The sequence below is a fragment of the Penicillium waksmanii genome, assembly GCF_028829765.1.
Source record: "Penicillium waksmanii strain IBT 27052 chromosome Unknown utg000002l:1.0-3326099.0:1.0-3328782.0, whole genome shotgun sequence".
Lineage (NCBI taxonomy): Eukaryota > Fungi > Ascomycota > Eurotiomycetes > Eurotiales > Aspergillaceae > Penicillium > Penicillium waksmanii.
This window is the reverse complement of record NW_026643249.1, coordinates 1,631,969-1,657,418: the sequence shown is the minus strand read 5'-3', so window position 1 is coordinate 1,657,418 and position 25,450 is coordinate 1,631,969. Positions and strand designations below refer to the sequence as shown.

General features: G+C 49.1%; 11 protein-coding genes across 11 annotated transcripts; 7 read left to right on the top strand and 4 right to left on the bottom strand.

The window, feature by feature from the left end:
• Positions 1-1,932: 1,932 nt before the first annotated feature.
• On the top strand, positions 1,933-3,471 carry N7481_002309 (Major facilitator superfamily domain general substrate transporter; the record flags this gene model as incomplete). The annotated part of the gene is made up of 1 exon (XM_057261528.1): positions 1,933-3,471. The coding sequence occupies one exon, from the start codon at positions 1,933-1,935 to the stop codon at positions 3,469-3,471; it is 1,539 nt and encodes a 512-aa protein (XP_057126460.1).
• Positions 3,472-4,544: 1,073 nt separating this feature from the next.
• Positions 4,545-6,785, top strand: cat2 (bifunctional catalase-peroxidase Cat2; the record flags this gene model as incomplete). The annotated part of the gene is made up of 1 exon (XM_057261527.1): positions 4,545-6,785. The coding sequence occupies one exon, from the start codon at positions 4,545-4,547 to the stop codon at positions 6,783-6,785; it is 2,241 nt and encodes a 746-aa protein (XP_057126459.1).
• A 1,228-nt stretch (positions 6,786-8,013) lies between these two features.
• N7481_002307 (uncharacterized protein) lies at positions 8,014-8,883 on the top strand (the record flags this gene model as incomplete). The annotated part of the gene is made up of 1 exon (XM_057261526.1): positions 8,014-8,883. One exon carries the CDS (start codon positions 8,014-8,016, stop codon positions 8,881-8,883), a length of 870 nt encoding a protein of 289 aa, XP_057126458.1.
• Positions 8,884-9,516: 633 nt separating this feature from the next.
• N7481_002306 (RTA1 domain-containing protein) lies at positions 9,517-10,507 on the top strand (the record flags this gene model as incomplete). Its single annotated transcript, XM_057261525.1, has 2 exons — positions 9,517-9,703; positions 9,771-10,507. The coding sequence occupies 2 exons, from the start codon at positions 9,517-9,519 to the stop codon at positions 10,505-10,507; spliced, it is 924 nt and encodes a 307-aa protein (XP_057126457.1).
• A 401-nt stretch (positions 10,508-10,908) lies between these two features.
• N7481_002305 (uncharacterized protein) lies at positions 10,909-11,951 on the bottom strand (the record flags this gene model as incomplete). The annotated part of the gene is made up of 2 exons (XM_057261524.1): positions 10,909-11,732; positions 11,810-11,951. The coding sequence occupies 2 exons, from the start codon at positions 11,949-11,951 to the stop codon at positions 10,909-10,911; spliced, it is 966 nt and encodes a 321-aa protein (XP_057126456.1).
• A 1,247-nt stretch (positions 11,952-13,198) lies between these two features.
• On the bottom strand, positions 13,199-14,726 carry N7481_002304 (fungal specific transcription factor domain-containing protein; the record flags this gene model as incomplete). The annotated part of the gene is made up of 2 exons (XM_057261523.1): positions 13,199-14,189; positions 14,251-14,726. The coding sequence occupies 2 exons, from the start codon at positions 14,724-14,726 to the stop codon at positions 13,199-13,201; spliced, it is 1,467 nt and encodes a 488-aa protein (XP_057126455.1).
• Positions 14,727-16,579: 1,853 nt separating this feature from the next.
• N7481_002303 (uncharacterized protein) lies at positions 16,580-17,527 on the bottom strand (the record flags this gene model as incomplete). The annotated part of the gene is made up of 1 exon (XM_057261522.1): positions 16,580-17,527. The coding sequence occupies one exon, from the start codon at positions 17,525-17,527 to the stop codon at positions 16,580-16,582; it is 948 nt and encodes a 315-aa protein (XP_057126454.1).
• Positions 17,528-18,844: 1,317 nt separating this feature from the next.
• N7481_002302 (Major facilitator superfamily domain general substrate transporter) lies at positions 18,845-20,634 on the top strand (the record flags this gene model as incomplete). Its single annotated transcript, XM_057261521.1, has 3 exons — positions 18,845-19,102; positions 19,173-19,922; positions 19,978-20,634. The coding sequence occupies 3 exons, from the start codon at positions 18,845-18,847 to the stop codon at positions 20,632-20,634; spliced, it is 1,665 nt and encodes a 554-aa protein (XP_057126453.1).
• A 557-nt stretch (positions 20,635-21,191) lies between these two features.
• Positions 21,192-21,485, top strand: N7481_002301 (uncharacterized protein; the record flags this gene model as incomplete). The annotated part of the gene is made up of 1 exon (XM_057261520.1): positions 21,192-21,485. One exon carries the CDS (start codon positions 21,192-21,194, stop codon positions 21,483-21,485), a length of 294 nt encoding a protein of 97 aa, XP_057126452.1.
• Positions 21,486-21,500: 15 nt separating this feature from the next.
• N7481_002300 (uncharacterized protein) lies at positions 21,501-21,926 on the top strand (the record flags this gene model as incomplete). Its single annotated transcript, XM_057261519.1, has 1 exon — positions 21,501-21,926. One exon carries the CDS (start codon positions 21,501-21,503, stop codon positions 21,924-21,926), a length of 426 nt encoding a protein of 141 aa, XP_057126451.1.
• Positions 21,927-22,788: 862 nt separating this feature from the next.
• Positions 22,789-23,527, bottom strand: N7481_002299 (uncharacterized protein; the record flags this gene model as incomplete). The annotated part of the gene is made up of 2 exons (XM_057261518.1): positions 22,789-22,947; positions 23,012-23,527. 2 exons carry the CDS (start codon positions 23,525-23,527, stop codon positions 22,789-22,791), a joined length of 675 nt encoding a protein of 224 aa, XP_057126450.1.
• Between the last annotated feature and the right edge of the window lie 1,923 nt (positions 23,528-25,450).

Sequence of the window (25,450 nt, the reverse complement as noted above, 5' to 3'; positions counted from 1 at the left end):
GCTGATTTTGGAGAAGTTTCTTTACTTGGAACGGTTGGAGGCACAACTGACGGGTTGTTTTCAATAACAGATTGCGGCGTTGTAGAGGATTTCTGGGAGACTTTCGGAGGAGGGCTAAAGTTAGGCGTGCCGGTTATCGGATAATTAAGAAGGTCTTTCAAGCTCTGCGGTAATCCAACTCTTCTTAGTAGCAAATCCACCTTTTGCCAAATCTTTTTGAGACTTCGCTCTGCTTTTTCGCCGAGGAGCGGTGTTTTTTTTGGTCTGAGGACAGTTATAAAGGGCGTCGAGATCTTTAAGAAAAGGGTCCACTAACTCATCCCACGAGCCTTTTCCCAGAGCATCTCTGATATCCGCTGACGTTTTTGAGAGCTTTTTTTTTCTCGGCAAAAACATGTTTTTCCTCGACAACCGATGCATGTGCGAAGATTAAGCCCCAGGGTTGGTATTGCCAAATTTGAGCGCAACAAGCTCCCAAGACTGTTAACTTTGCGAACTGCTTTGCCAGCATCGGAGATAGCTTTCCCCCCGTTATTCCATCATATTGAATAAGACGCTGCAGCTCGGCTATGACAAGGAGATCATCCAGGTGTAAACAATCTGTCAGTGTATCCTCTGCCAGGAGTCGCCCGACGATGCTTGTAAAGGTTCCATACTCCTTCATTGCCTCCGATTTCTCTGTGTCCAATCTCACGTGATAGTTATTTTTATAATCGGGATTTTCGTTGCGTAGAAACATATCACGAAAGTTCGGAGATGCAGCGAATGCTTTACAAAACCAGTCAACCTCGCTTACCAAGAGAGAATCGAGTTTGCCTTCCAGTGCAACACAGATTTTGACGAAGTCTTTGGGGATCCTTTCGCCAGCCTGACCCGTGGCTTCTTGCAGTTCGCTTTTGTGCTTTTTTGCAATTTTCTGCAGCTGACTGAACGATTTCACTAAGTCATCCACATCATTATATTGTATAAGCATCTGACCAATCACCAGACCAATAAGCTCACCGTAGAACTTTTTGGAACGGTTTCCTTTACTCTCCACCAATAATATCTTTCTTCCTTTCACAACTGATATATTCTCGACATAATGATCTCTATACTCACACAAGAGATCCGCAAAGAAAAGTGGGTTTTGTCTCATTGAGATTATCTCATGTCCTATAGCTGATCTTCTTGCTCTTAGGATTTCTAATAGTGACTTTGTATCTGCTTCGCCAGGCTTCTGGTAGCAATGCTCGGTGAGCAATTTGAGTATCGGGTCGACCTGAGGCTCCTCAAAAGTCCGAGATTGGTCGTTGTGTAATTCTCCCATGCTCGCTGTACTTGTCGGATGTTCATCTCGAATTATGGTTGACTCTGAGAGGGTATCTGTACCAATGCCGCATATTGCGCTCTGCTATTAGACATCAAAAGCTGGAGATTCATATGTCCTCTAGTATGTCCGTTCCTCCTCGTTATCGTCGGTGAATGGAGGAGGATTTCCCGAGTCTGCTTGTACCTGCACTGCTTCCGGTTGCTCATGGAATTGTTGCAAATGCTTTGTGAAGTGCAATGGTACTTTATTTTAACCGGTCGCTTAGACTAGATGGATCCTGAAAGAGGTGTGACAGTCTTTGAGCATCTCTTTGACTGTCTTTGAAAGGGCATGATTTCATGGCCACGTTCAACCCAAGGATTACAGAGACCTAGAAAGTACGAGTTGACAATGACCGGAATGTTGGCCTATCTGAATGACAATGATTGGACCAGGAAGGCTGTGGTGTCAATATATGGCAAATGATCTACGAGAATCTCAGCTTTGACCCACCGTTCATTCATCCATGGCATGAATACTGTACACATCAGATCTCCGACCTACCGTCACCCCCCCTTTCAACTGGGTACCAAGCAATGCTCTCGATTATCCCCTAAACAAACAACAATCCCATCCCGACAATGTCGCACCATGAACCACAAAATCTACCAGAAAGTCACTCCGGAACAACTTCCCTACTCCCCCACTCCGAGTTCAACTCCGACAATCCCATAAACCCCAGGATCATAGCCGGCATAATCGCAACCTGGATAGCCACATTTCTTGCCGCAGCCGATAGCACCATAACCTCCACCCTCTCCGCTACAATCGCCGCTGAGTTCGACTCGCTAGCAATAATCTCATGGTTGGGATCAGGATACCTGATCGGTCTGACAGCGACACAACCGCTGAGCGGTAAATTGAGCGATATCTTCGGTCGACGCGCCAGTTTCTGCACAGCCGCGAGCCTCTTCACGATCGGAAATTTAGCCTGCGGCTTTGCGCACTCCAAAATCCTCCTCATCTGCGCCCGTGTCATCACAGGTATCGGAGGCGGTGGGTGTATTTCGATCGCGACTTTCATCGCGTCGGACAATGTCCCTCTCCATCGCAGGGGGACATGGCAGGGGTTCAGCGCGGTGGTTTATACAACGGGGATGGGGTTGGGCGCAGTGATTGGTGGTGCGATCAATGATGCTGTGGGCTGGCGATGGGCGTTTATTGGTATTGCGCCTATCTCGCTGGTGTCCGTAGTTGGCGTCACTATGTTCGTGCCAAAGGATGAGCATGTATCATCGAAGGGATTTCGCAAGCTGCTGCTTCGAGTGGATTTTGCAGGTTCGGTAACTCTTGTCTATGCACTTGTTCTGTTGTTAGTTGGTCTCAATCACGAAGGCGAGCAGATTATCACACGTCAATTCATAATCGCCGTTCCCTTGGGAATTTTTCTTCTGGTGGTCTTCCTCTTGATCGAGGCGAGGTGGGCCAAGGAACCGATTATCCCGCTGTCGCTGTTTCGCCAACGAACTGTCGTCGCGTCCTGTCTGACAGCGTGGTTCTTGTCAATGGCCTTCTACGCGCTGACCTTTTATGTCCCGCTGTATATGAAACAATTGGGCTATTCGACCAGTGAAATCGGCGTGAGTCTCTTGCCGGACTCGATTGGCGCCGGACTGGGATCGTTCCTGGTTGGCTTAGTGATTCGTGTGACTGGGAAATATGGTATTTTTCGCTATACCATGCCACCGCTCGTGGTGACTGCGTCCGCTGGGTTCTACTGGATCTCAATGGAGACCCCTTGGGTTCTGCCGGAGATCTATTTATTCTTTAAAGGTTTCGGCATGGGCGGAGCATTGACCATGTTGATTCTGGCCCTGCTCCATGCTGTTCCACATGAGAAACATGCCACTGCAACTTCTGCCTTGTATGCCTTCCGATCAACTGGGTCGACGATGGGTCTCTCTGCGGCCAGTGCAGTGTTTAACAGTCGACTTGGCCAGAGCTCGGGCGCGGGCGGAGTGTCTGCGTGCGCAGAGACGGATGAGTGCTATATGTATGCGATTCGCGGGGCGTTCCAATTGGCATTGGGGTGCGCGTTTGCAGGGTTAGTGTCAGCTTTGTTTATTGCGAATTACGAAACAAGACCGAGGGGAGCAGCTGTCCGGGATGTGGACAATTAATCTTAATCGGGTCAGCTCGGCCGGCCCAGCCAATTGGGCCATGCATTGCAATTGCTCGTTCTTTTTTCGCTCCGAAAAGTCCAAGAAGAAATGAGAGAGGCAATGCGTGAATGAGTGTCCATTATGACCAAATAGAAGTTAAACAACAATCATGGCCGTTGTGTCGGAATTGTTGAGGCGCCATGTGGATTCCCCCGCGGAATCTCGGAAAGGACTGCCTAAAAGGTGCAGGATACGCGCCAGCCCATAATTTTGCGAAATTTCCAATGATCCTCCAAGTCGAAAAGAACGGATATGCTCTGCGTAGAGGCAAGATATCCCGTAGTTGGGTCAGTGGCTCTTGTTGTTTCCTCGAATGATTTCCCACGGTCCTTGACGTCATACAAGCAAGGGTGGACCATGTTTCACAGGGGAATAAGCCCTTTGGATGGAAGGAAAATGCCAGAAAATGCCGAGGAAAGGCTGGGATCATATGATGTCCATGATGGCCCTTCATTGGTATTATTCGTATGCATATGGCCAATGCTGATCTGATGTCGCCATGCGGGGCAGGCTGATTATAACCATGCCGAATTGCTCCTTCGCCCAGTACTGCGTATATTTCTCTCTCCTTACCCTCCCCCACATGTAGAAGCTCTCTAGCGAATCACCATTCTAGTAGATTGGATTTGTAAAATCGCTCGACCGTTAACTAGGCTAGAATCTTAAGAGGGGAAATCGGAGGAGAACGGGGGAAGCGAGAAGGACGGGGGTCGCCGTGATGAGCAGCTCCCCGCATTCTCGAACTTCTGCTGGAGCAGCTTCGACCAATTAAAATGATCAGCTTAGGAATCGATTTCGAATCGGCGGTGGCCAGACTTGTCCAGCCAGTTAGAGCTGACAAACTGCCTCCAATGAAGTTTCCCGCCATTCTTCCCCCCGTCCCCGTTGTGTTGCTACTTAAAAAAGTGCGGGGGCCGGTGCATTTGAGAAAGTCCCTTGTTTTTTTTTTTTTCTTCTTCCTCAGAACTCTCCTTCTCCTCCTCTCCTACCCCTCCACCCTCCACATATATCTTTAAATTATAAAAGCAATCATGGGTGAATGCCCGGTTCACAACAAATCCGCCAACGTCGCTGGCCATGGCACCAGGAATCGTGACTGGTGGCCAGAGAACCTGAAGCTCAACATCCTGCGCCAGCACACAGAGGCTACCAACCCTCTGACCAAGGACTTTGACTATGCTCAAGCCTTCAAGAGCCTTGATTACTATGCCCTCAAGAAGGATCTCCACAGTCTGATGACCGACTCTCAAGACTGGTGGCCCGCCGACTTTGGCCACTATGGTGGTCTTTTCGTCCGTATGGCCTGGCACAGCGCCGGTACCTATCGTGTTTTCGATGGCCGTGGCGGTGGTGGCCAGGGCCAGCAGCGTTTTGCCCCTCTGAACAGTTGGCCCGACAACGTCAGTCTTGACAAGGCTCGCCGTTTGCTCTGGCCCATCAAGCAAAAGTATGGTGAGAAGATCTCTTGGGCTGATCTGCTGCTCCTGACCGGTAACGTCGCCCTCGAGTCCATGGGTCTGAAGACCTTTGGTTTCGCTGGTGGTCGTGCTGATGTCTGGGAGGCCGATGAGTCTGTCTACTGGGGTGGCGAGCGTGAATGGTTCACCAATGATGTTCGCTACGCACCGGAGACTTCCGAAGAGGAGAAGAAGCAGAGCGATATCCGCACTCGCGATCTTGAGGACCCACTCGCTGCGGTTGTGATGGGCCTCATTTACGTCAACCCGGAGGGCCCCGATGGAAACCCCGACCCCGTCGCGGCAGCCCGCGATATTCGCATCACCTTCGGCCGCATGGCCATGAACGATGAAGAGACCGTTGCTCTCATCGCCGGTGGTCACACCTTCGGTAAGACTCACGGTGCCGGTCCCGCTGACAACGTCGGCAAGGAGCCGGAGGCTGCCGGTCTCGAGTCTCAAGGTCTCGGCTGGGCCAGCTCCCACAAGACCGGTAAGGGTGGCGACACTATCACCTCGGGTCTTGAGGTGACCTGGACCAAGACTCCTACCAAATGGAGCAACAACTTCCTCGAATACCTCTTCAAGTTTGACTGGGAACTCACCAAGTCTCCCGCTGGCGCCAACCAGTGGACCGCTAAGAATGCCGACGACATTATCCCCGATGCCCATGATGGCAGCAAGAAGCACAAGCCTAAGATGCTGACCACTGATCTGTCTCTCCGCTTTGACCCTGCCTACGAGAAGATCTCCCGTCGCTTCCTGGCCAACCCTGACCAGCTCGCCGATGCTTTCTCCCGCGCCTGGTTCAAGTTGCTCCACCGTGACATGGGCCCTCGTGTCCGCTGGCTCGGCCCCGAGGTCCCCCAGGAGACTCTCCTGTGGGAGGACCCCGTTCCCGGTGTCAACCACCCTCTGATTGATATCGAGGATGTTGCTGACCTGAAGCGCGAGATCCTGGCCTCCGGCCTGGAGCACACCAAGTTCATCTCCGCTGCCTGGGCCTCTGCCTCCACCTTCCGTGGCGGTGACAAGCGTGGTGGCGCCAACGGTGCCCGTGTCCGCCTGGCTCCTCAGAACAACTGGCAGGTTAACAACCCTGCCCAACTTCGTGAGGTCCTTGCCGTTCTCGAGGACGTCCAGCGTCGCTACAACAGCTCTCAGACTGGTAACAAGCGTGTCTCTCTCGCTGACCTGATCGTTCTGGCCGGTAATGCTGCCCTGGAGAAGGCCGCCGGTATTCCCGTTCCCTTCACCCCCGGCCGCATGGATGCCACCCAAGAGGAGACCGATGTCGACTCCTTCCGCTGGTTGGAGCCTGTCCACGACGGCTTCCGCAACTACGGCCACTCCAGCATTCGTGTCCGCAGCGAGCAGATGCTTGTCGACAAGGCCCAGCAGCTGACCCTCACTGCTCCCGAGATGACCGTCCTCGTCGGTGGTCTGCGTGTTCTGGGCGCCAACTGGGACCGCTCCAACCTGGGTGTCCTGACCCAGCGTCCTGGCCAGCTGACCAACGATTTCTTCGTCAACCTGCTCGACATGAGCACCGAGTGGAAGTCCGTCAACGCCAACAACGACACTTTCGAGGGTGTCGACCGCAAGACTGGTGCCAAGAAGTGGTCTGCTTCCCGCAACGACCTGATCTTCGGTCACCACGCCGAGCTCCGTGCTCTGTCAGAGCTGTACGGTAGCCATGACGGCCAGTCCAAGTTCGTTCGTGACTTCGTCGCTGCTTGGGACAAGGTCATGAACCTGGACCGCTTCGATGTGGTTTACGGCTCGACCCTCTCTGGTCGTCCGGCCCGTCTGTAAATTTCTTATTTCTTGTTGGATCGTGTTGCGGACTTCAAAATCCCAACTCCATATATGACGCTATGCTCTGTATCTCATCTTGTTTAACGAAGATTGATGCCTCCAATCAATGTGAAAATTAGCTTCAATAATTTCCGGTATCTTTGCTCATCCAATCAATTTTTTTCCTATAATTCTCAACCCAGTAGTCTGAGATCAAGACCAAGTGAGACCCACCTGTACCAGGACCGAAACCCTATCTATTTTGCCAGTGCTGGTCAGGTCTATAATAAGTACGGAGAGCCAGATAAAAAAATACAATCAATGGAGCCAATGAGAATGTCAATTGGCGCTGTGAAATCTCAGGCTGGTGGGGCTGCTAACCCAAATCCGGAAATTTCTGCGTATCCGTAACTCATCCTTTCCCAAACATCTTCAGGATATTTCGATGCCTGGAACAAAGGGGACAGCAGATGCTGAGATCTTCCGTGATACGCAGATCTAACAACATATCCGCCTAATTGGATCCATTTAGTCCGACCTTCAATGCGTGCGGCCTGGAAGGAAGGAGGCGAGGCCCGCACCTTGGACGTCATAAAAGGGAAGCCGAGAACGAATACGCACTGCGCACCCCGACAATAGTAAGGAAAAGTAAGCAATGGACCCTCCAGGTGGCAATAAGGCTGTCCGGCCAAGACGGACACATCGGAAGTCGCGCCTAGGGTGCACTAACTGCAAGCGACGGCGCATTAAGGTACGCATTTCCTCCGATCTCTATCCTGTACCCTTCACTTCTCTCGCTCCTACTTAATCCGCGGTTATGCTATATACACTCCGGTCGTTACTTTGCTTTCGCCCTAGGCGGTGGAATAGCTTAGACTGCGAATCTAACGAGAGCCGGGCTGATCTGTTACAGTGTGACGAAAAGCGGCCTAGCTGCTCCAACTGTTCCAACCATGATGTCGAATGCACATTTACCACAATCGCAACGCAATCTGCGGAATCCTCGGCTCAAGAGGATTCGGAAGTGCCCGTCCGAACACCGGCACGTAGATTCCAACCACATCAATTCGCAACTGGTGGACTGAAACAAACCTTCCGAATATCAAATCCGCAGCCCCCGTCCTCCTCCAGCAGCACCCACTCCACTGGAACACAATGTGATATCTTGAAAGAGCCCCTTCCAAGCACTATATCCATTCCCGACCTTCATCTCTTTCACCACTGGTCTATATCTACATTCCAAACAATGCGTACCAGTGACCCCCACAATATCTGGCAATACCACATAGTACAATGGGGTATCGAATTCCCTTCAATTCTCCACCTAATCCTCGCCCTATCCGCACTACATCTAGCCTACGAGCACCCCGAAGAACGAAATAAATACCTACAACAAGCAGACAACCATTTTACTTTCGGCGTACGAACAGTCACCAATTTCCTTTCACTCGAGGATCTGAATGAAGAGAACTGCCAGAAGATCTACATGTCCGCAGCTCTAATAGTTTTCATATATTTTGGCCGCGGACCACGACCAGGGGAATACCTTATCTTCAGCGACGCCGGTCCAGCAGAGTGGCTCGTCCTCATGCAAGGCGTTAAATTGACTGTACGGTCATATCACCAGAAAGTCTTTAGTGGGATTCTCAAACCTGAGCCCCCAGAGCCTTTACCAGAGATCAGCCCATCGATTGGTCTCGAGCTCCACGAGCATACTGTTTACACGCAAGCAGCACAGCAACTTGTTGAGCGAGAAGTCAAAGATGAATCTGTACTTCAATTATACACCTCTGCTCTCAATGATTTATATGACATCATGAATCAGGTTCACAAACGGAGATCTGCCCAGCAGTCAGGGGTTGCTCTGATGGATCTATTGATCGGGTGGCTTTATCGACTACCTGAACAATTTATCCGGTTGCTAGAGGAGAAAGAGCCTCGGGCTCTTGTGGTACTTGCCTACTGGGCTGTGATGTTTCGATATATGGAAACGGCTTGGTTTATGAAGGGATGGGCTGAGCATGTTCTTTCGGGTGTTTCTACGTTTCTGCAGCCGGAGTACCAGCCGTGGATTGAATGGCCGTTAAAGAAGGTGCGGGAAGTTGAATCGGAATAATTCATGATGATAAAATGAACGAAATTACACTTTGGAAAAGAAGCAGATGATGAGCCTTTATCTCCATATTTTCTGAAGTATAACAATGAATGCCGACTTAGATCCTGTTCGGCACAGGACAAAAATGCTTCGATGATAAGCTGGCTTGCAGAACCAGTACCAGAATTATTGTTGCCAGTAATAGAATTAAATGAAGAAAAGCCGACACCATGAAATTGGCCAAAGGCAAGACGGTAAATGGATCAATACCATGAAACATACTGTCCCTAAATTAAGTTTTTTGAGTTTTCTTGCACGTGTAGCCCATTGCCCTGACCCCAGGGTTCAGACCCCTAAAAATAGGCATATTTCTGCCTAGAAGATGCAAGATCAAAGGCATAGTGGATAATTCCCTTCCAGAAAGAAGCAATAAGTACTCCGCGGCGGCAAAGTTTAAAAAAAAGGGATGGGCGCGTCGCCAAACGCTCCACTTGCTCCGCACGTATTCGTTCAGATATTTCCCGATACGGAAACGCAGAGCCAGATGGCAATGAGAAGGATGGATCAACAATCATCATAAATATAGCTAGCTCCTAAGTCTAGAATCGAAACATCTTCAACCTATCTTTTCTCCTGCGCCCCTTAATTCTCACAATGGATATCGTTTATCACCCCGGCGTAAACGGGTCCGATCCGGTCGTCGAGTTCTACCCGTATACTCCTTCAGCTACGGCAGGGTATGCATTCATGGCCATATTCGGGCTTGCAACCATCGTTCACATCGTGCTCACGATTCCATTTCGCGCTGCATACTTCATACCCCTGATATTAGGAGGGATATGTGCGTTCCACCCTATATCCTTCCGAATCGCCCCCCGAGTCCAATCTAACAACATAACGCAAAATAGGCGAGACATTCGGTTATTACGGACGAGCATGGTCTCATGAATCCCGGTTTGAAATTAAATCTTGGGCACTACAAGAAATGCTCATTCTCTGCGCACCACCTCTTGTCGCCGCAACCGTATACATGGTCCTTGGACGAATTATCCGCTCCTTCGAAGCAGAGCACCTCTCTAGCATGCGCGTCAAATGGCTCACATTCGTCTTTGTAATGAATGACATCCTCTGTTTCTGCACACAGCTCGGCGGCGCCGGTGTTCAGGTCACCGGAGACGCTCAGATCATGAGTATCGGCAAGAAAGTTGTACTTGCGGGGTTAATCTTCTCACTCATTGTCTTTGCCTTTTTCATTCTGATCGCCGTCAAGTTTCATCGTCGTCTCCAACAAGCACCGACACCGCTTTTGATTATGAATCCCGATCTCAAATGGATGCCGTACATGTGGGCGATGTATGTCGCTTGTTTCGCCATGATGATTCGCAATTTGGTTCGGACGATCCAATTCGGTGCGCCTCGGACGACAGACGTCAATACGAAGGAGGCGTATATTTACGTCTTTGATGCGTTTCTAATGTTTCTTTCCATGCTTGTTTTGATCGTTTACCACCCGGGGAAGCTCATCAAAAAGGCCCGTCGATTAGCAAAGGCCGGTGCATTCGATCGTTCTCTCCACACTGATCGCGATTCGACACAGGTTCCACTGACTCAGTGGGAGCCACGGCCGATGCAAGAGACATGCTGATGTTCTGAATCATGGAGGTCCTATTTCTTTTTTTATTTCTTCCCGGGTGTACCTCATACGGCGCATAGCTTTGTGATTATTTCTTTTGTCATTGAGTCTACTTTGTATTGAAATTATAAAATAGACTATACAAAATTTAACTTTCATCATTAAATCCACTGGAGGCTAAACCAGAGCCATCCATACTAGATCCTATCCAATACATGTCCATCCAGATAAGAAAAGAAAAGAAACTCATTATAGGCATGAGGGGACATAAATGACATCGCGATGTTCCAATGTCCAGTAGTTGACAGCACGTTCAAGGCAGTGCGAGAGTGCAAAATGTGGAGAATTCCCCAGATCCCACTCCGTATTCACGATCAATATACGGAATCTGGGATTACCGATGAGATAGCGGTCTAAAACCACATAATTCCGACAACCAAGCCGATAACCACTGCCATACAGCTACCCTTTAGCTCAGGCGCCGTTCGAATGGCAGCATCAGTGGTCTCGTTATGGGAGAATGTGTTTGGTTTTGAGGTTTGCGCGGGTTGATTTGAGGTCGCGTTGGCCCGTGCTTGCGGGTCTTGCGGTTGGGGCATTATAGCTGCGCGAGTCGGATTCTTTTTGTCACTGGTCGCGAGAGATTCGATAGAGGACCAGTCCCAGTTCCAAGGTATACTGGAAGATTGGGCTAGAGACTCGGGTCCAAGCCTCCAAAACCTGGTTGCAGCGCGGCAGGCCTGCTGCCACATGCCGAACAAAGGTGAGAGCTGCAGTCCCGGCCAGTTTGTTGGTGATATGTCTGAGGGGGTCGGCTCATTATTCAAATGCGGTTTATTTCCGGAGGAGGGTTCGTTAAGAGAGGTCGGTCGAGGAGCGAGATTAGAAGGGGGGGTGGTAGGGGCGAGGTGTGCGGTTTCGGGAGAGAGGCTTCGGTTCGAAAAGGGGGTGAAGATTTGATAGTCATCTAATTGCTGGATGAAGTAGGTTCGAAAAGCGCGAGCCCGTCGGCTAAACATGAACGACGAGTCTACCGCGCCATGTGATAATTCGCTTTTGTTCTCGACGGAAGCGAGCTCGCCGGACAGTGTCGGCGCGTTGTTTCCGGAGCGCACAGAACGCGACAGGAGATTCCCACGCGGCCGATACTGCGCCGTCATAGTCCACGAGGCCGAATAGCTGATCGGTGGCATGTCCGAGGGGAATTCAGCGACAGGTTCGTTGATGAGTGGCATATCTGAATACGAAGTGTTCCTGTTAGCTTGCGTCTCGGAAATCCCGAAGCCAATGCGATGCAAATCCTCATGAACTTACGTCGAGCTCCATGAGTGTTGAATGAGAAATCGGTCAGTTTCAAATTATAGATATTCGACAATGAGGGTGCCAGAGTGAGTAGCGAAAAGATCAACACTATCAGGAGAGGCAGTGCGCCCGGCTTATCGAGCCCGGGGCGCATCATCCACGCGCTCGGCGATCAATGCCGATGACCGCTGGCGGGGATCAGAGGACTTTTTACGAGATTCGATAATGCGAATGCCATGGAAAGATGCCAATGAAATGTACAATGGTGTGGTTGTTGAAAGGAAGGTCGGGAGATGGTTGGAGATGCCTCCTTTTTTTTTTTTCTCCCACCGCTCCCAATCCTCGTAAGTGAAGGGAAAAGGTTCCGAGGAGGGGAGAACAGCAATAGAAGCTGGAAAATGACAGGCGTCAAAAAAGCAGTAAGGTTTGGGAGGGGAAGATCCAAGCGATAAGCCTAAAAAGTCAATGGAGCGCCCTATGGGAGTAAACTTGGTTACGTCTTGGCATTTTTTCCTTCTGCGGCCCGCATGACGTCGATGATCGGTCGCACAGGTAACCCTAGAGATTCAGTGGTGAGGTGCATGATGTAGAATACCATCTGAATCTGTCAGTCTTCACATATTACAATTTAATTTGTATAGAAATAGAAAGTTACGATGGGTGAGCTTGGTTGATACCGAGATAAATGCCAGTTTATACTCGAAGAATGTCCCCATGTGGGAGGAAGAATTTTTAAATTTATGCCTCAGGCATACATGATACCTTCAATAATGCCATATTTTATCTTGGGGTACCACACTCCACATCCAAGTACTCTCCCCAGTTAGGTTTATTTCGGGTTACCCAAACCAAGTTTTCCAGCAGTGCAATGGGGTCATCCTTAACGGCTTTGGACATAAACTTAGTGATGTGAGCCAAGGAGCATTCGCCAGGCAACTACCGTGCACGGTGGCCCAAAGAGCAAGCGATCTGCACGCCCGGTCTCACCTGCAGCGCCCACAGTCCTTGAACCTGTAGAAGCCACAGCGCTCCAAGCCGCTTTTCAATTTAGCCGCAGATAGATTGCGTGGCCTGGCAATTGATTATGTCGAATCCCATTTATTTTAAACTCATTATCGTTGGCGTTATCATGTACATCTAAGACATCAACAGCCGATTGCCGATTTCGCCTGCCATCTGGAAATCAATCTCCCCCCCCTGTTTACATGGATCATTCGCTCATGTACATACTCCATAGTATGGAGTCCATACTATGCAGTGTACCCACAGTGTTCCAATTTTCAAACCCTGTTTCGTCACTTTTCGATGCCCCAGAAACAAACAAAACCCTGTTCATAATTTCACGCTAACAAGTCGCCAAAGGCGGACTGGTCGCGGAATAGCCAAGACCGACCCGGCGAGTCAAAAAAAGAGGGAAGCCATTCGGGCAGAGGGAAAAATACGCGACCCGGAAGCTCCCCTCCCCCGTGGCCATGAACTGTCATCAGAGCTTGCTCCAGGTGAAACCCCCCCCGCGGCATGTGTCTCGCTCCCTGTGGCTGCAGTGCGATAATTCTCGATGCGCAGTAAACTAGGACTGGCAGAAGATGATTGCAGTGTGCCATGGAGGCCTTCCAGAATACTCAGTCCTTGTTTGGCGATTCCATACTGTGGCGCTTGTCGAGAAAGAAGGCCAAAGGCATCGAAGAACGTAGCGTAGCTATACCGCAAGTCGGAGTCGGGGCTGAACCGAATGCCTGCATTCGACAGTTGTCGCGTATCTGCTTGGATGGAAAGCAAACAAACCCCGAGGCACGCCAGCGCTTCGACAAGAAGGATCGGAAAAAGAAACATTTGCTCGCATGTACCGCCCTCATCATCGCCTGCCAAAACATAGAGTCGGGTGATTGATGATATCACTTTACAGGAAACGTCCATCAGTGTTCGGCGATGAGAAAGAGCTAGTAGATCGGTACCGTATCTGCTGCTAGTATTGCTGCCGTAGTGTAGATTGTTGCAGGGATCCGCAAATGCGCGGTATAGAGAGGCCTTGGCGCTGTAAATAAATAAATGGAGGGTTTCTCTCTTGGGAAGGAGTGTCGGCTCTGCTGCATCCCATCTAGTGTCGGGATTTTCGAGCCAATATGCAGGTGGCAGTTGGTCAACAACGACTTCTTTGAACCTCTGCGCGAACTCAGAGACCAAAACTGGGTCATATTGATCTGTCGTCCATGATGGGGGACTAGTGAATGCCGTGAGATATCTGGCCACCTTGATGTAAAAAATGCGATCCGTAAATGTCGTGAGAATGTATGGTCTAATTGTGATAGTACGCAGACTGTCGTGTGGAAGATCGATGTCAAAGTATCCTTCGGGGATCAGAGGCCAATAGCCGAAAAGGGTACACATAAATCTGGTAGGTATCAGATCAAGTATTTCTAGCGCATTCAAGGGAACCTAACTCATCAACTTACCGATCAATAACATACAAGTTCCAGAAAGCTCGCCTACGAATTTCCATACTCAGATCATCAAGTGGAATCCCTGGATCCTTCAGGTGTAATCCCATTTCATGAGCATCCTTGACAGTCACACTCAAAGCTGCCCAGCATTTTCGAATCTTTGCATAATTTCCGAGGTAGCAGACATGATAGAATCGATGCTGCACAGTTATGATAGTCGGCTTTCTCTCGGCTGATTGCGTTTTCTCAATTTCGTTTGCCAAGGAGTAAAACCATTCTTCAAGGTGATCGAGGCTGACATCCAGTATTCCAGCGGTGGGATATCTTGTGTGTGGTAGACACTGTACACTGAGCAGACAAACCCGTAGTATGAGTAGACCGAAATCCACATCCTCGTCGGAGATGTTGCCTTCCAATATGCCGTCCGTATTCTCTTGTAGCGTCCACCATTCATTGTATTTGGAATGGAATGTGGGAGGATATATCATTTCGTATGTTCGATTGATCTCCTGTAGAAACATACAGACCAAGAAGTCTGCCACTGGCCTTTCTGGCCATGTTCGGCGCAGCCTTGATCTCGATCGTGACGAAGGCATGCTATTCTTTGCCGCCGTCATGAGCGGGAAGTTTCTATATGAATTTATATCAGTAAATTTGTGTCTATATTTTATTCCCAGATCCCCTAACACCCAAGCCAGGGAGCATGAAGGGTTTGTGCAATTGCTTGGCTCTTTGGTACACTTTGACGACTCGTACCTCAAAGCTTCTAGTCCATCCATCACCGGCTCATGTGAGTCGGATTCATATGAGGAGCTTGTTGTAGGACTTTGTTGATCTTCCGAACCTCCAGTTTGAGGGCTCGATCTTCGTCGTCTTGGCTGTCTGTTGCGACCTCTGCTGTGACTTTGTTGAGTGCGGGTGAAGGAATATACACAGAGGTGCTCTACCCCGCGGCCCTGGCAATGATTACATGGCTTTTGGCGATTACACTAAGAAGTGGTCAGCAATGCGTGATGTGTCATGGATGGTTTCACAAGGGCGCCGTAGGAAGTATCAGAAGCCGCTGATAGTACGTACCTTCTGCTTTCTGCGATTACATTCGAGGCAAGACTTAATGGGCTTCTGACGAGATCTTTTCTCGTGCTGCATACTCTGAGGATATCAATAACACACCTAACACAATTTGTCCACAGCAGATTATTTGGGTTATTTTAGCATTTTAACTGTGCAGAACCTTGTCTCTATCCGCCCTGCAACACTCCATAGTAAGCGCCAAGACTAAAATGGCCCCCATATTATTTAATTACCCCGGCGCATGTAGATCACGTGTGTAAAGCTTTAACTCCTTAGGTTAACAGGCGCGAGCTTCCACAATGCTGTCGATTGATGGGCCTTGGGGTCCGGCCCGTTTCACATTGCAATTGGGCGAATGACGACTCTGGGCAATTGCCCGGCAATGGGATCACATAGTGACAAAGTACCCCGTCCATCGTCGCAACCAATATTCCCCTGAAAATCGCTGATACTTCGAGGTTCGTATCACATGCTAGCCTGGACAATTAGATTTTGAGTTCCTGATCTTTACGTTAGATAAAAACTACATAAACATGTAGTTCTATCCTTGCTCTACCGATCATGGCGGGGCTACTCACTGTAGGTGGACCTCAGTGAAGACCACTATCTAAGGTGGCTGGAATTTATGGACATTCGGCGTTCTTGTGGAGACCCGGGTTTCCCGAGAAGCCCGGAAAAAACCCGCTTATTTTGAAGCTGTTTTGGGGCTTGCTGAAGCAGGGACACGACATCATGCTGTTCCATCCGGAGGTTGACCGTAGCGCGAAGCTGTGGGAACTTCGATGGGGCCATTTCTATACCAAAAAGGAAACTCTGCACGATGATCCGATATTTTTATTCGCTTATCATTCTAGTCTGCTTATGATTGTCATTCTATTTCTCTCAATAACGCCTTGCACGCTACGGACGATCAATCTGCCTTGAGGATTGCAGAGTGCATCCTTCCATACAACCTAGTTTTGACCAAAGTACACGCTAGCACTGATAAGGAAGGTATTTTAATTTGCGTATGGGTATGTGGGAATGGTGGGCTTGTGAGCACGGTCTCGAGCCAGACTGGCGTTTTTTAGATTCAATGCTTTCAGACCAGACGCCCTCGTGTGACCTCTCCTTCGATCCATAGATGACATCAAAACAGATCTTCTGAAGTTTTCATTGAACAAAACTTAGCAATCATTTTTATTTTCCTTGGCGCTGCTAGGCCTAGCTACCCCTTGGCAAATAGCGATTATTCCTCCACGTTTCCCATCACAGCCCAGAATCAAATCTAGCGCCATCTGTTAATCCGTCCCATCTCATATTGCCGCTCTGAATAATCTGCCCAATTCTTCCCGGATGGACGGGGCAGGTCAGAGATCTTCCGCGCAGAGAACGATACTCCTTGTCCTATTATGGGGAGATCCACCAATCCATCAAAGCTGGCGAGCTTTTCATTATCGAAATTGATAGTTCCGTCGCTTTCCTGGAAGTAAATCATGCCTTCACTTTTCTCGCGACATTTAAGCTTGAGAAGATATTGAAGAGCCCGATCTTTCCCTGTCTTCTGAATCTTCGCTCTCGTCATACTAGTTTTAGAGGCTGGCCAACCTCTCTTATTGCCCAGCTTCAAGTTCTTTTTGGTTGAAATACCACCCTCATCGACAAGATCTTCTTCGGAGCCCTCTTCATCCAAGGAATCAGCCGAGTTGTCATCATGTTCACGACCAGCCTGAGCGCAGTATTTGTCCAGGGCAACTTTCTCCAAACACATAAGCATCACGCCCTCGACAACTCCGAAATCAAAATTGACTTTGAAAATACCAGGTGTGTCAGTTCGGTGGATATTGAGGACAAGGTCAGTTGCCTTGTCTAAAAACCCATCCTCGATAGGCTCACTGTCAACAAGATATCTCCCAATAAGGGAGACATCCTCTTTCTTCCGGGCGAGTTTAAGAAGATAGTCCTGATGCACTTTTTCTCGCCTAGTCTCCCAATCTGATTCCTTATCTTTTAGTCGCCTTGTCTCCTCATTTTGAAGCTTAACGATATGTTTGGGAACCTGGTCGCATTTCCCGGCCGTGAGGGCAGCCTTCAGTAATGTAGTGGGGGTAGTGCTCCGTCCAGAGGACTTGGGTTCTTCGAACTGCACTCCATAGTGCTTCAACTGGGTCCCGACGAAATCGGAATTATCTCTCAGTAATTTCCTTCCTTCTGGTGTAAGCTTTGGTAGAAACATGTTTTGAAGTTTCTCAACTTTGATTCCGGTCCACACGACTAGGTTCCGCCATGAACCTGCCGAGTGATGAAATGAACCCATCGCGACGAACATCGTTGAAAAGCGACGACATTGTGATTTGCAATTGCGAAGACTTATTCTTGTAGGCGATGAATGGGCGCAGGACGAAAAGCGTAGTGATAGTATAAAGAGAGCGAAGAGAAGAGAGCGAGGCTGTGCACGAACTACAGCGACCTTGGTGCCTGGGGCACTCACGTGGTCCCACCCGAACAACTTTTTCGTAGGAAGAGGTGCAACAACATCTAATCTCTGCCAGGTACAGGCTACCTAGTACCGTGGAAATGCCCGGGTGGATCATGATTATACTGGTGGTGATGTTGCTATACTTCAAGTTAACCCTCTACCAGGATGCCAAATTAGCAACTTGCAAGTCTAGATATCTCATGTATTTGAGATCGACCTAGTATTAGCTGTATGAAGAGGAGGGACTGAAAGATCTAAATCTCCTGTTATTTTCTGGCAGCAATTAATGTGTTGCTTTCGATTCCGATAGCCGCCCACCCTACTATTAAATAATAATCTTGAGCTCAGTGTATGAGATTTCACTACTATTTACGTCATAGCATTCCATCCACCCCCTTGGTGCAGGAGGTTACTTCCTTTCTTCCTGTGACCCAAACCCTTTCAAGCTGTAACCCCACAAAGCTAAATACTAGGAAACCCTTTTATATCTAATTTGTCCGAAATACGGTGTCTGGCACTTCATCTCTCTAATTTAAGTATAGATAGTTCCAGTAACCCAGAAAATAAATAAGGGTAGGAAGTTCGAAAACGAATTACCCCAAGCATTGTACATCCGACTATCTAGATGCTGGAAAATGTTATTTAATCCAGTCCGGGCCCATTGCGTTCCATAAAGCAGCTCCATGGTACATATTAGAGATTGTATGGCTTTATGGGAGGGGGGAATAATTGTGTTGGGAATTTTCCGCTACCCCCTCCAGGGCACCCAAAGCCGACAATATCCCGAAAATCCCTTGTTGTGACCTTCATCTCCCTCTGGGGTCATCCCTTGACCCTTCGGAATTCGAGCCAGCACGGACTCCTTTCCAGGTTCGCGGTATCCCAATGCACCCTTCTTTGAATCCAGGTTTGCGACAGGCGGACCTCCTTAACAAAAATGTCCTTTTCATCAGCCGAACATGACTCTGCAGCAATTTCCAAGTCATCAACCGCCGACACCGACACATACCCAGCCACAATAATCCATCTCTCAGATATCGAACTTCGACTTTTATACCCCACTTCGTGTTGCAAATGGGGAGCCCAGAACTAATACAACAATACTTCGGCCATGAGTCTAAAACCACCCTCGGTCCCAACGCAAGTGTTCAGAGCGTCGACGATGTGAAGCATCCTGCACAAGAGAGTACGATTCAACTCTTCGAGAATGAGGAGCCAACAGACGCTCAACAATGGCAGCCCGGCGTTCGTGACTGGCTTGTCTTCATCTGCATCGTCATCCTAGCGATGATGGATGCGTTCGATGCCACGGTGTTGATCCCGATGCTACCGGTAGGTTCCATACTATTGATCACCACAAATCACCGATATTATCTATGAGCAAAGCTAACATTGTGGAAAGGACCTAGCAAACACATTCGACGAACCATTCGTCAGCGTCCTCTGGATAAACACAGCTTATCTTGTTCTCAATGCTGCCAGTCAACTTTATTTCACAATGATGTGCGACGTTTACAGCCATGGCGCGGTGTGGACTATCGCCGTCGTACTCACAACCATCGGTACCGGGATCTGCAGCGGATCGATGAGTCTAGTGGAATTAGTCGTCGGTCGCCTGATACAAGGAATTGGAGGGGGCGGCGCCATGAGCCTCTGCTTCGTGGTGATGACCGAGTCAACCCCCGAGCACATACAGTCGCGATATTCGTGCTACATTCTGCTCACCCGAATCATTGGTACCATGGTCGGCCCGGTTGTCGGAGGTCTCTTCACCGATTACGCACATTGGACATGGGCTTTCTACTTCAACTTTATATTCTGCGCGCTTGGCATGCTTGTGATACCGTTTGCAGTTGACTTGCGCGTGTCGAAGAGTATCCCGCTTCGCAAATTGCGTATTCTGGATTGGTCTGGAGCTACAATGGCCTTTATGGGGCTGGGAGGTATTCTCGTCGGTCTCAGCTGGGGAGGTATCTCTTACCGTTGGAACGAATGGCAGACCTTGGTGCCCATTGCCGTTGGGGTGGCGGTTCTTATCGCTCTACTATTCTACGAGTCGACTTGGGCCCTGCATCCACAGTTTGGATCTCGGGTATTGGGAAGCCCGGGGGCTGCTATGACCTATGTGGGGTGTTTTTGTCACGGCTTCGTGGTGAGTAACTTCATTTCACACTTTAAGCCCGTAACTAGTCTAACCTATTGATCAGATCTTCTGCCAGCTTCAGTTCTTCACCATGTTCTTCATTTCAACCAAGTACCTGTCAATATCTCTTTCCGGTATAGCCTTACTCGCCATCACCGGTCTCTCTGTCGCGCCCGCCGCGGTTGTGGGATTTGTTCTGGCAAGGGAGTCCCAGTGCGCTAAGTGGATAATCTCCGGGGGTTGGGTTCTTACAATTCTGGCTTCTGGATGCTCAATCCTGTTGGATGGTGCAACGCCAACGATTGGCTGGGTTTTCCTCTTCTTCTCGATGGGGTTAGGTCACGGCCTGCTCCTCTCAAGCTACAATATCCGGATACAGAGCATTCCAAAGGAAGAGGGAACCGCACTATCTACAATGCCGATCATTGTTTCAAACTACATGCGGACTTGGGGCATGGCAGTGGCGATCCCTGTTGGAGGTGTGATCTTCATGAATCTCTTCGGTCGCGAACTTCATCTGGCGGGCTTGGATCGCGAGCTGATTAACACGGCTAAGGGTTATATCATCTTGATGGACCAAGTTAAGATGTCTGATGAGTACCGCAAAGCTATTAAGGATGCTGCGGCGTTGGCTTTGCAGGGGACGTGGGAGGTTATAACAGGCGTTGCTGCAGTTGGGGGCATATCGTCTGCCGTTTTATGGAAGCGGTCCTCTGCTTGATAAAATACCCTGACTAAATAAATGTCTTTGAACAGAATGAAATGCTTAAAGCCTACTAGGTTTTCTATATACTTTTTTTGAATTACTTGGTAAAGACACGGTTCCAACCTTGGAGATTGTGAAAGTCAGTTTACCAGTTGGGCAAACCTCTGCCGGGGTGGGGGGGGGATATTGGATTCCCTACAAATAGTATGCCATATTGAGGACTGGCAAAACCTTGGGGACATGCCACGCTCATCTTCTATCCGGGAATTGAAAAGTTTGAGTATTTTGACACATTTGCTCTGTCTTCCAGGATTGGAAGTGGTTTCTGCCTGACGCAGGTCGCTCCATGTGCCGGGGAGCATTCTGTATTAACTAGACACTTCAAGCAGTCTCGCAGTTCCGTTCATCATTCTAACCACTCTCCAGATATTCTTTCCATTTATTCAATACTCAGGAGCCTGCAGAGCTTCGATAATGTCGCCTCCAAATACTCCACCCAACGAGTGGGTGGAGGCCGCCAATGCCCATGACCCAATTATCAAGTACTCGACCACATTGAGAACATCGTGAAGATGGACAACGACCTCTTCGCCTTTTTTTTAAAAGATGGCAGTAGCTCAGATGTGGAATACGCTACCTGGGAGACAATCGAGCTGCAGTCCGAGATTGCAGTTGCAAGAGCAGAGATCGAAGGTCGCCATCTAGCCTTCCGCCCATTCTTGCAGAATCGCCTGGACAAAACCCTGAAGCATCTCAAGCTGAGGAACGCGCCCACCAAGCTTTATCGTGATATTTTCTACACTTTCACACCACTCTCCTCATCTCGTCCATCGTTTCCAACCCATCATCCAAGCTTCGCCACTTGACCAAAGATCTCCAACATGCCACCCACCAACTCCCCACCTGCTCGCGATGAGTGGATGGAGGCCGTGCTCATTGTCCACCCCAATGTGAAGCAAGCACTGTATCATATTGCAAAAATCATGGACATGAAAGAGGATATCATTTCCATGGTGGCTGAATTCGACCAGTTCGAAGTCAAAAACTCCTCCTGCATGACGCCTGAACTGAGAACACAATGGAATCCAAAAGCCTGGACTAGGGACATCCGCAAGCTATGGGCGAAACTCGAATGCCATGTCGCATCTAAGAAGAAAAAGATACGAGACTGCCATCCTGCATTCCGCTCCCTCCTGCAGACTCGCTTCGACAAGCCCATGGAAGATTTTGAGCAACTTACAGAATGTATCGACGATAGTTGTGATATGGTTGGTTCGATATGCGAGTGCGACGACTGCAAATTTTAGCTCCCTCGTTACGCATAAACCACCAACCGCCATGCCCAGACGCGACGTATTTGTCTAAGTGTGATCTTTTCGGATTCGGATTCTGTGGTTGGAGGGAGGGGGGACATATGTGAATGTTGCGCCTGTTGTTCATAGAAATAATCCCAAAATTTCAGCTCTTGAATAACCAGTGTAATTTGAACTAGTGATCTCCTATCGAGCACAGTTCTGTCTCGCCGTAAAGGGAACTCTGTCCAATGCCCCGAATGTTAGTTACATTGGATCAGGGGTCTAGGAAGCCAGTCAAGCGATGGAGCTGGATTATTTCCCGGTTGGTTACCAAATTAGCCATCTCACATATCTTTTTGAGGTGAGTAGAATAATATTGCTGCATTGTTTCAAGCTCGTTTCCTCGTTAATAATGAATATAGCCCTTATGAAGGCTAGGGGTATTGATGTATAGGACAGGCAAGCCCTTCGTCAGTCATTCCAAGTAGCCAGCAATCTGCAATAGAACCCAAACACGTTGACCCAATGAAGAATACCCCATTTCGTGAATATATCAACTAACACGACATTGATCGGGCTTCCGGGATTCTAGACCAGCGTTCGGTGGCGTGGGGGGGCGATTTGAGTCTCTGTAGTTCCTGTTCTTTCAGTTCCTCCTGCACTTTGAGTCGGCCAGGTGTGACAGATCCTCGGTCACCCTTGATCTTCCAACCATGGAGCCGGTCCTTTCCTACTGCCTCGATTGTTTTCCTTTCGACGATGCTGTACTTAGTTGGATCGGAGCGATCAAAGTTGAAAGGTTCCTTCAGGGAGACGGGTGGATTGGTGATGATGCGCGCGTGTCTCAAACTGTTGACGGACACCGAGTGTACCATCAGGGGTGGAGAAGAATCACGTCGCCAATCTCGCCTGTCATTTCGTGAAATTCGTGACATTTCTGGATTATGTCGTCGTAGAAATCTTCGAAGTCCTTCTTGGACTGTTTGGACCCTCGAGGAACCATATACGGAGACACGCCTTCGGGGTGATCATACTGTTTTTCAAGTGAGTTTGATAACCGCCAATTGGGCCTGGGATCGAAAACGGAGAATACTAACCAGATACTGTGCGATCACCTTGATAGCATCCGAGCAAACCATGGTACCACCGGCACGCTCCTGGATATCAGTGAAGAGGGGAATGACCAGTAGACCTTGCTCGGGCGAGTCCAAGAAGTGGGTAAAGAAATCCCCATCCACATGCCAGCCATCTAGATCGGTGGGCTTGAGCCATTTTCCAACCGTATCCTCACTTCCGAGATTGACGATGAAGGCATCGTTCCAGGTGGTAGAGTGTTCTGCGACGCGACTCTCACCCCCAAGAAGCTCGCAGATGGCAGCCCAGGCTTTAGGGGCAAACGTTTTGACCGGTTCCGACTTATGCTCGGGCATCCATGTGATTTCAGTCTCCCAGGTTGACTTGTCTGTGGGTGAGCATCCGAGACGCGTCCATACATCTGCGGTCCACTCGGCGGCCTTTTCCTTGGAGAAGCACCGGGGCACGCGCACCCATCCATGACGCATGAAAGTGGCAATCTGCTCTGGAGTAAGCTTGAAGTCGGATGGCGTTTCCATGACTGTGTTGGCTAACGGAGTTGAAACTGGCTCGGTGTGGACAGTGCGATGTACTGCGATGGATAAGCCGAGAAGCGGAGAAGGTAGTAGTTAACTAACTTATGTATACGGGGCTGACAAAGCAGGCAGCAGCTGAGCTAGGAATTAATAACAAAGTAGTGCGGAGTATAGGTGTTGGCTGATTAGCCTAAATGGATGATTACTAGAAGAAAGCGTTGTGAAAAGCTATGGGCTTATTTGGAACACATCACAATCCGCCAACTGCCACATTGACACCAAATGAGACAGTTGCGCCTTTGTAATGGGATATTCTGGTATAAAAACTCCCCCTTCAGGTAAAGCTATTTCATTGGCAAAGGACCGAAATGAATTCGATTCCGCACACTGTTTCCTAGTGACCGATCAAGGGGCAGAAGGCCCATCGCGGTCGGCAGGTGGTCAAGTACTCACGTGGAGAAAGATCATGTCAAATAGAACCTCGCGGCTCGGAACAGTCAGTTTTTTTTCTTGGTAAAATCCGAGTCGCTTTTGCAAATTGAGATTGTTGTTCAATTCTTCTCTCGATGTACCTGTCGTCCCGAGACATGTATAAATGCCAAAAAAGCGACCGCCAGAACTCCACGATGTGGCGATTTGAAGGCTCCTTAAAAGATATCATCCAGGTTTTTGGTGATATTCGAGACATTCCCCATTTGTATCCTTTGTCTCTGAGAAAGTAGAGGTTGACAAATTTCATTTCCCTGAATGACCACTTTGCCGTATTCTCGGAGCAAGCTCGATGGATCTGAACTTTATGCTCATACATAATGTTATCTCGGTTCTTTATATCGTCACGGGTTCTGCGAGATAACGCAGCATGATTTCTTCGGTCTCTCCCACCCTCCGAGCCAAATTTCACATGGGACTCATGGGGGGGCACCAATCTGTAGGTACTAGGTCGGTGGCGAAGCTGGCGAGCGAAGAGGCCACCACTATATTATGTGTCCTCATGTACATACCTGGGGGTTCCGGATATATTTGCAACTCTCGAGAGGCTTGAGCCAAGACTTTGCCCTCGCGCTTAAGTTGTATATAGAACAAAGATTCTGTTCTGATACCATATCCTTTGCCATAGCGAAATCTTCTCATAGCAAGCTTAAGGTGGAGAAACAAGAAGAGCGGTGTATACAAACGGTAGAGATGGTCTCTCATCACAAGCTTGGGGTGAAACCATTCGCCTGATCGAACACATGGGAGCTGATAGGCTAACTGCCCAGTCGGGCCGCTTAATCCGAAAGATTCAGACCCATCGTATGGGTGAAGAATCTTGCAGATATCACAGGCAAAATATGCAGGGTGGTCGTGAGCTAGTCGCTCTAGGATGGAAAGCTTCTCACTCTCGGTCGGATGCAATTGTTGTCTCTGTGGCAGGAGTAGCTGATAGAGTTGACGACAAGACAGTGAAAAGCATGCAAGATCGGCCGATGGAAGAAAGTCGGATATGCATGGTATCAACTCTGCAGGAAGTGAAGCCAACACCCGAACACTTTCAACGGCAGGAAAATAGTACTCAGTCGGGGGGGATATTGTAATCCGTAGCGTCTTCCAGGGGCTCAAGTTGTATTGTGAAAGCTAAGGATCGGAGAGGCGTATCGGGTTTTGGATGGGGCGAAGGGTCTGCATAGTACTCAGTCGCGGAAATATAGTCATCCGAAGCGTCTTCCATGGGCTGCATTGTAAAAGCTAAGGATTGAAGAGGCGTTTCGGGTTTCTGATTTGGCGAAGGGGCCTTTGAGGGATTTCAATACAAGACAGCCATGACGAGAGGAGAGGAGAGGGTACCATCAATTGTGTTTGGACTTGACCCGATTCGGGCAGCCCCAGCCCCAGCCGCACCCGCCCCGTCTGGGACAGAGCCACCATGGTTGAGGAGTGATTGGTATA